Source organism: Chenopodium quinoa, unplaced genomic scaffold, assembly GCF_001683475.1.
Source record: "Chenopodium quinoa cultivar QQ74 unplaced genomic scaffold, ASM168347v1, whole genome shotgun sequence".
Classification (NCBI taxonomy): Eukaryota; Viridiplantae; Streptophyta; class Magnoliopsida; order Caryophyllales; family Amaranthaceae; genus Chenopodium; species Chenopodium quinoa.
The window spans coordinates 5,636,442-5,645,509 of record NW_018742484.1 but is presented as its reverse complement, the minus strand read 5'-3'; the positions used below and the strand labels follow the sequence as shown (position 1 = coordinate 5,645,509).

General features: G+C 34.2%; 1 protein-coding gene across 1 annotated transcript; it reads left to right on the top strand.

Annotated features, from left to right (window-relative positions):
* The first annotated feature begins 1,764 nt into the window (after positions 1-1,764).
* Positions 1,765-7,515, top strand: LOC110719204. The gene is made up of 11 exons (XM_021898105.1): positions 1,765-1,791; positions 1,966-2,121; positions 2,380-2,526; positions 3,039-3,390; positions 5,072-5,241; positions 6,038-6,151; positions 6,271-6,381; positions 6,670-6,825; positions 6,925-6,975; positions 7,108-7,254; positions 7,414-7,515. Exons 1-11 carry the CDS (start codon positions 1,765-1,767, stop codon positions 7,507-7,509), a joined length of 1,527 nt encoding a protein of 508 aa, XP_021753797.1. The 3' UTR covers positions 7,510-7,515.
* The last annotated feature ends 1,553 nt before the right edge of the window (positions 7,516-9,068 follow it).

The window sequence follows — 9,068 nt, the reverse complement described above, 5'->3', positions numbered from 1 at the left end:
ACCACATGCATACATTCTCTGTGTTTTAGAGTTCATAAAAATTCCCAATACGTTTTTCTCCTCTATTTAGGGTTAACATAAGCTCCTAATAAATTTAGAGTCTCGATATTATTGTCTACACTTGAGAGGTTTGAAGAAAATCATGAAAATTAGTGGAGAATTCTTTAAAATTAGATGAATTATTAACAAGCAATGCAAATATAAATGAATATTATTAAAATTTGAATGTAAAAGAAAAAATAAATATTTTTGCAATTTGTCTTATAACGGATGGTAAAACACGCAATGTAAAATAAAGATTTTTAATTTTCAGTCTCTAGCTAGGTACACTCAATTTACAATTCAAGATCAATTATTTATTATGAGTTATATTTAACAACAAAATTAAAGATGGTTGTGAGTTGTGTCGGGCCAATCTCACATGGCTTGGACTTGGCTAGGGTCTGACCCATGGATGAACCACTTACTTAAAAGAAAGTGTGATTTTTCATGTCAAACTATGCCTTGTTGCATCTCTCAAAAGAGAAAAAAGAAAGTGGCCTAGGCCCGGCTTGGCTTAACACATGCAATACATACCATGATTTTTTCATGTTTGGTCGTGTCATGCCATAAGCCACCTCGGGCCATACGCCCATACATATCCAGCTTCAACAAAAATGCATAATATTGTCAATTTAACGAGGATTGAGTGCAAATGTGCAATACATGGTGTCAAAACCACATCCGACCCGATCCGAAACCGACCCGAAAATATCCGATTCAAATTTCAACTCGCGTGGATATAATAATTTAACATGACTCAACTTTAAAAATTGACCTGATCTCATCAGATCCGATCCGAACATTTGAATTGACACCTCTAAATACATGTAATGTGTGATCATAAATTTTTTTTTTTTCCCTCCCCCTCCTATTAACCAGACAAAGCATGGTGACATTCTGGATTGCGTGGAGATAAACAAGCAATTTGCATTTGACAATCCATTACTACACAATCACTCAATTCAGGTTTTTTGTTCAGTCCATTTCTTATTTATTTTTCATGCTCAATTTAATGCATGCCTTAGCTTATTTTGAATTTTTTAGTGACAATTGAGTCCTAAGAATTACTAAAGTCTTCAATTTACATGCAGATGAAACCTAATTTCAAGGTCTCCAAGCAAACTACATCAACTATTGGCTCTTATACATTCCCTTCACAACTTCTACGGAAAAGCGTAAAATGTCCTAGAGGAACTGTTCTTATCAAAAGGATCCAAGAAGAGGACCTTGCAATGGAGAAATTCTCATCCTCGTTAAGGACGACAATTTCGACCACCAAATCTACCGAGTCTATTACCCCTGACATTGATTCAGTACCCGGACACTACGTAAGTATCAATTTGAAAGGTTTAAATGTTTAATTGAGAAATAAATTTCCATTTTGGGACAACCTAAAAAAAAAAAATACTTGTATCGTCGACTCCTCATAATATGTAGTCAATTATTATGTTAAGAATTAGACTATATTGTTAGAGCAACCTCAATGGTTGTAGTTAGGGACTTGCTTGCAGTATTAAATAATCCCTAGCTACTAGCTTAACCATTAGAGCTAGAAAATACAATTAGCTTGGTCAAGCAACTAAGCTTTGTCAAGCTAATTGCTTGGAAAAAAACTTGCTAAAATAAAACAAATTAGAATAAATAAAATGAAATTTATGAACGTAAATTAAGGAGGTGTGGTCCATTTAAATAGTAAGCTATTAGCTAACCATTAAAGCTAAAATGACAATTGGTTTAAAAGCTTATATGGTATGGCAAGCTAATTTGACAATTTGCTTACCATTGGAGTTGTTCTTACCCATTTTAGATGTGTTTTCTTATTTTACATAATAATTTATGCGAAAATGATCAAATCATCAAAATATATATAAAAGGGTATGATTTTCTAGTTGTTCTAATAAATGTTAAAAATTTTCTATGCAGATTGCTACTATTGTAGCACAAACCAACAACGTTGGAGTATCAGGCCTTATAAACGTGTGGAGTCCTGTAGTTTTACAAAATCAACTCTCAGACACCTCTGTTTTTGTTGCAAGTGATGATGGTGACGTTAGCAACGCTATTCAAGCAGGCTGGGCGGTAATACATAATTTTTTGCCTTCTCCTTCATACTTAAGTTGTAAGTTCGGCTCATTACAACTATTTATAACATTTCAGGTATATTCATATTTATACCAGAACTCTTCTCGGTTATACTCTTATTGGACCGTAAGTATTCCAATAATCTTTATTCAACCCTTAAACGTTACTCCGTACAATGTAACATGAAGTGTTGCACCTTATATTAAATTAAATAAGTAAACCCGAAAATAATGATATTTTTTGAAACATATGCAGAGGGATACAGGGAAGACCACAGGGTGTTTCAATGCATTGTGTCCAGGATTTGTACAAGTTAGTCAAAGCGTTGCTCTTGGCCAAGTTATAGATCCTATATCAACTTATTGGGGTCATCAAGCTTTTACAAATACTACCATTCAACAGGTACTTATACTTCTATAAGTTTATAAATATATTTTTTGGCGAGTTGCGATGTGTTACAGATAGTCATCATATCGTAAATCAACTTTTGTGTGTGGCTGGCCGCACCGTGTGGTCAGCTAACACACGAGTAACCCCTGACCAGGTAACCCTTGACCGACTAAGTAACCCTTGACCGAGTAATCCCTGACCGACCAAGTAACTCCTGACTAGTAATTCCTGACCAATCGAGTAACCCTTGACCGACCGACTAACCCCTAACTAACCGAGTAATTCCTGATCGAGTGAGTAACCCCTGACTGACTGAGTAACCCTTGACTAAGTAACCTCAACCATTTTTTTTTTAAGAAAAATGTGGCTGGCAACACCGTGTGGCCAGCCACATATGAAAGTTTGTGCATATCGTAATACTTTCTAGCTACTTAAAAACTAAAAAGTGTCGTAATTTTAAAAATTGATAAAAGTACAATACAGTATCTTGTAATTTACTATTGAAGATGCTCTTATTGACACAGGACCAAGTTACAAAAAACTGGTGGCTTACCTTTGGAACCGAGCATATAGGATATTTTCCGAAAGAGCTGTTTAGTACCTTAGCGAATGGTGCAACAAGAGCTGGATGGGGAGGAGAAGTTTACACCCCAACGACGGCAATCTCTCCGGCGATGGGAAGTGGTAATTTCCCAGAAGACGGATATTCAAAAGCTTGCCTTATATCAAAGATGCAAGTGATAGGTCCACAATATTTTCCTAATGGAACAGACCTCAGACAGACTATAACTAAAGCAGATTGTTACAGAGCTATTTACGGTGGAAATGTTGGAGGTGACTTTGATAATCATATGTTTGTTGGCGGACCTGCTAATTGTAAGGCTTGAGTTATGGTGCAAATTGTATCATGAAACTCATCTTTCGATCGATGAATTGATTGTAAGAACATAGACGTTGTCGTATTTTTCGGGTTTTCAATGCATTCTATATAATTATATAAATCTTATTTGGTCAATTGATTAGTGAGTGATAAAACTAGGTACATATAATTAAAGTACATGGACTTTGCCAATGTCAATTTATACTCTTGTTGATTCCTTGTTAAAGAAAGCTAATAGATCCAATTTCATAGGTAGATATGTCATATGACTAATATATATATATATATATATATATATGAGTGTATGTAAGATTGTAGTGTCTAACTTGAACAATATAATGATGACGTATTTACCAACAAAGTGTTGGTTCACTTGTTAAGGTTCTTACCTCACATCCTAGAGGTTTGGGGTTCGAATCCTACCAAGTAAATAAGGGTATTTGAGGGTAGAGATTCTCTTACCCTCCCCTCTACTCCCAAGTGTCTGGCTCGCAAATTCTAGACTACAAAAAACTGTGAGGGTTGAGGTCTAGTAGTAGTCGATGTCAAATACTCCGTAGTATAGTTGGTTAAAATTAGGGGATGGTCTATATTAAATGGTATCTTTTTATTTGTCAATTTCCCCTTTAATACCCCTTTGCTGCAACTAATAAGAAACGGAGTTAGTAATATTGTTCGATAATCAAATGGGGAGTGTTGACACATGGCATAACAAGAGTACATTATGAAAATGTTAGGTATAAAAATAGGAGAGAAAACGAACACTTGTGGCCAATTAAAAGGTTATTAGCAAATCATTGAGAGGGAAGATTAAAGATTAATTATGACACACCTCTTTGCGAAAAGAACAACATAAACACTATTCACACAACATTTGAACAAATTCAATTCAACCACTTAAAACTCCATGCATGTTATATTAAAAGGCGTTTCGAATCAAGTCCACATGTCACGTGGCACTCTCCAAAACATTTCGAATCAAGTCTACATGCCATGTGACACTTTGCCGACTTTCTTTATTGGTTATTATTCCCTGTTATTATACATTAATTAAAAAATTTATACACATGACTTATATAAGATTCAAACTCTTGATTTGAAGGTTAATTAGAAAGAAGTAAACCATTGAACAACATCTTAATATGTGTCTTTAATAGCAAAAAAAATAAAATAATATTATTACGGCAAAAGCTAACGAACGCCCCTGGGGTGTTGAATAAAGTAAAAATATTAAATTAAATGAACATTAATTACACCGATCGACGCGTGATTTTTTCATACATTCTCAAATTAATACCACTTTATGTAATATTTTAAATGCTTATCTAACGCCCCGGGCATTCGTTAGCAACATCCTATTATTATAATACATGTCTTAATATGTATCTTTAATACCATTCATAATTATTGTAATACGTGTAATAACTCGGTGCATCACTCGGGCCCAAAAACTAGTTGTTAATTAAAAAAAGGTAGCGTGTCAATTATTTTAATTAAAAGGGAGTATTATTATTAATTACCACACAAAAGGACAAATCACAGTTAAAGGAAAGAAATTATGCTAGTCAAATTCATTGGCAACAATCAACAAAGATTACGAAGCATTTATGATGGATTATATATTGGACCATATATATCACCATATGTTATATGTTATTTTTTACTTTGTTTTTGTAGTTGTTGATTTGAAACTAAATGGAGAAAATTCAGTTGATTTTGTTGGTTTTGCTACTATCTGGCATGAATTTGGTACAATCATAGAAGCAACATTATTATTTCAAGAAGAGAATTCTATGGTAAAAAACCGACTTGAGCTTATCAACAAGCCAGCCATTAAGAGTTTCCGGGTATGTAAACCTCAAATCCTACATTACATTTTCTAATTTACAGTCGAGAAATTATATATTGGTGTCTAATGAAAATTAGAAGAGAATTATTTAAAGCTAGATGAATCAACACGCAAAATAAATGAATGATTATTGCAATTTAAAAGTAAAAGAAACACTTTTGCAATCCGTTCATATAAAATGGATGATACAACAGGCCAACGCAAATTAAAGGCTTTTGCAATCTCTAGCGGCAATTTACAATTGAGGAACAACAATACTCTTTTGGGGGAAAAGGAATAAAAGATGCTTAATTGAAAAAAAAAAAAAAAAAAAAAAATAGCAACAAAATAAAGATGATTGTGGGCTATATTGGGTTGATCTCACGTGTCTTGGGCCTGGCTACGCCTGACCATGACTGAACAATATGCTATGTGTCAAAATTTTGGAAAGGAGGGCCATACACAACCTATCCCACATGCCATTATGTCGAGCTTGTGTGCTTAAGTCAAAGTGAGTTATCTTAGCGTGATTAAATTTGTTGTGTCTGGACTTTGCAGTACTATAATTGTTGTGCTTCTTTTAAAAAAATTGGCCCAAGTTGGGAAACAAACACAATAGTGTGTCTTGCCATAACTATTCCATGTCTGTGCCATATCATGCTCTTTAGTATCGTGTTGTACCATACTCTTTTTACATTAGGTTGTGTCGTGCACGGATTGTCTTGACCTATAGCCATCTTTAACAAAATGTACTTCATAAATTGTTTTCTTAGCGAGGATTGGGTGCAACAAAACATGTAATGTGTGATATGTAGTTATGTATTTCTTTTGCCATCAACCAGACGAAGCATGGTGACATTCTGGATTGCGTGGAGATAAACAAGCAATTTGCATTTGACAATCCATTACTACACAATCACTCAATTCAGGTTTTTTCAGTCCATCTTTTATTTTTTCATGCTGAATTTATGCATGCCTTAGCTTATTTTGAATTTTTGAGTGACAATTTAGTCCTAAGACTTACTAAAGTCTTCAATTTTACATGCAGATGAAACCTAATTTCAAGGTCTCCAAGCAAACTACATCAACTATTGGCTCTTATACAATATTAACGCCTTCACAACTTCTAACGAAAAGCACAAGATGTCCTAGAGGAACAGTTCTTATCAAAAGGATCCAAGAAAAGGACCTTGCAATGGAAAAATTCTCATCTTTGTTAGGGACAACAATTTCGACCACCAAATCTTCCAAGTTTGTTACCCCTCATTGATTCAATACCCGGGCACTATGTGAGTATGATCAAAAGATCCTATAATACCCTGTAACTTACTATTGGAGATGTTTTCTTATGTAATAATTCACACATAAATGATCAAAATAACAATTAAAAAAAAGGGGGTTTAGTTTACTATAATTTCTTATGAATGTTAAAGAATTCCTGTTGCAGATTGCAACTGTTGTAGCATCAACCAACAGCATAGGAGTATCTGGCCATATAAACGTGTGGAGTCCAGTAGTTTTAGAAAATCAACTTTCAGATACTTCTGTTTTTGTTGCAAGTTATGATGGTGCCGTTAGTAACGCGATTCAAGCAGGTTGGATGGTAATACATGTTACTTGACTTCTCCTAACAATATATACTTTACATTAAATTAAGTTATGGTAAGTTCAGCTCACCACAATTGCTTGATAAACATTTCAGGTAAATTTAGATTTAAAACAGAACTCTTCTCGATTTTACGCCTACTGGACCGTAAGTATTCCAATCTTTTTTTTAAACCCTTATACAGAGTACATTACAAAGTAACATGATATATTGCAACTTACATCAAATAAAATAAGTAATCCGAAATTAAAACTCCATAATTTTTGAAAACACATGCAGAAGGATACTGGGAAGACTACAGGGTGTTACAATGCATTGTGTCCAGGATTTGTACAAGTTAGTCAAAGCATTAGTCTTGGCCAAGTTATAGATCCTATATCAACTTATTCCGGTCAACAGTATTTTATACCCACCACCATTCAACAGGTATTTGTATATCTAAGATTTTTTTAGGCGATTTACAATGTGTTACAGATTAGTATGAGTACTTCGTCGTTAGCTAAAAAGTGTAGTAGCTTAAAAAATTCATATAAGGATGCTACAATACCTTGTAACTTACTATTGGAGATGCTTTCACTGACACAGGACCAAGATACAAAAAACTGGTGGCTTTCCTTTGGAGCCGAGTGTGTTGGATATTTTCCGAAGGGGCAACAAGAGTTGGTTGGGGAGGAGAAGTAAACAGCCCAGCAACGGCGGTTACTCCAGCAATGGGAAGTGGTCATTTCCCAGAAGAAGGATATTCAAAAGCTTGCCTTATATCAAAGATGAGAGTGATAGGTCCACAATTTTTTCTTAATGGAACAGACCTTAAACAGATTATGACAAAACCAAATTGTTACAGGGCTAAATATGGTAGAGATGTTGGAGGTGAATATGAAAACCATATGTTTGTAGGCGGACCTGGAAATTGTGTGCCTTAACTATCATGAAACTCATTTTCTTTCAATGAATTGATTCGAAGGACATAGACATTGTTGTATTTTCGAATTTTCTTTCAATGAAGTGATACAACTAGGCTCATATAAAATTTCATGGACTTTGCCAATACTAGTGCATACTCTTATTGATTTCCTAATTAGATAAATTAAATTATACTTTGTATTAGGGTATTAGAACGGATACATATTTTGTGACAACTTCTGCAAATACCTCTATACAAACATGCTGAAACAGTTGCAAATTCTGTAATTGACATACAGATGAAACCTAGCTATAAGATCTCCTAGCAAACATCACCTAATTGCTCTTTGACTTCTTAGGCAATGAAGTAACAAAAATTTAGATATAAGCAGTTGGATACCCTGCATATATAGTAAGTACCCCACTCATGTGTGCAAAGTTTGACTGTGTCGGTTATTCTGGGACTGAGGGAGTATGCCACTAGTGAATTGACACAGAAATAAAACAAAATTTAATTCAAAACAGATTTTTTCCTAGGATTTTCAATTAAAGCTCAAAAAATTTATATGGCAATAAAATTGAGTGACCTGAAAAATCTTGTAACTATATAAATCATACTCTTTAACTGACTAGAAATGGGATCCAAACAGATTTTTATCACATACAGAACGCTTTATGTTTTAAGAGTACTTTTTTCTTTCTTTCTCTAGATCTTGTTGAATAAATAACAGTCCACTATACATTTTGAAGATTCATTCACATTAGGTTCCTACCTATCTGTCTAAAATAGAACATTTCAGGTAAATCCTGATTTGTACCAGAAGCTTACTCGGTTATTCACCTACTAGACTGTAAGCATTTCAATCTTTCCACTTTACATCAGAAAGTAGCAGGACATGTTTAACAATACACAATAGATCATTATCCAATTAATTTTTATTCAGAATATAGCACAACTAACAGGAAGGCAGTATCATATGGCCTCAGAAAGTAACATGTTATAGCTACATTGGTTCCATTATTTCACTAAGCTTATTTCTATCAAACTTTAATAAAGCAAATACTTGTATTAACAAATGTGGGGTAACAAGAACAGGTTGGGAGGAGAAATTTACCGCCCCCTGATAGAGGCCACCCCAGAAGAAGGTTTTCAAAATCTTGTTCAATAAATGGACTAAACTAAAGATCTCAAACACTTTTCAACTAAGCCTGATTGTGACTAAGTGAAGTATGAAGGTGATGATGGAGGTGGGGGTGAGGTTGGACATCTCTGGTGGACCAGCAAATTGTAAGTTTTGTGACAAACATGAAACTCATTTTGTTTTCTATGTGACAAT

Excerpts from the sequence above, each read along its gene's own strand:
- LOC110719204 (XM_021898105.1), top strand. The coding sequence starts at position 1,765 with ATGACAATTGGTTTAAAAGCTTATATG. Across the intron at positions 5,242-6,037 it reads CAGCCATTAAGAGTTTCCGG|TTATGTATTTCTTTTGCCAT; the intron begins GTATGTAAACCT and ends TGTGATATGTAG. Across the intron at positions 6,152-6,270 it reads TACACAATCACTCAATTCAG|ATGAAACCTAATTTCAAGGT; the intron begins GTTTTTTCAGTC and ends TTTTACATGCAG.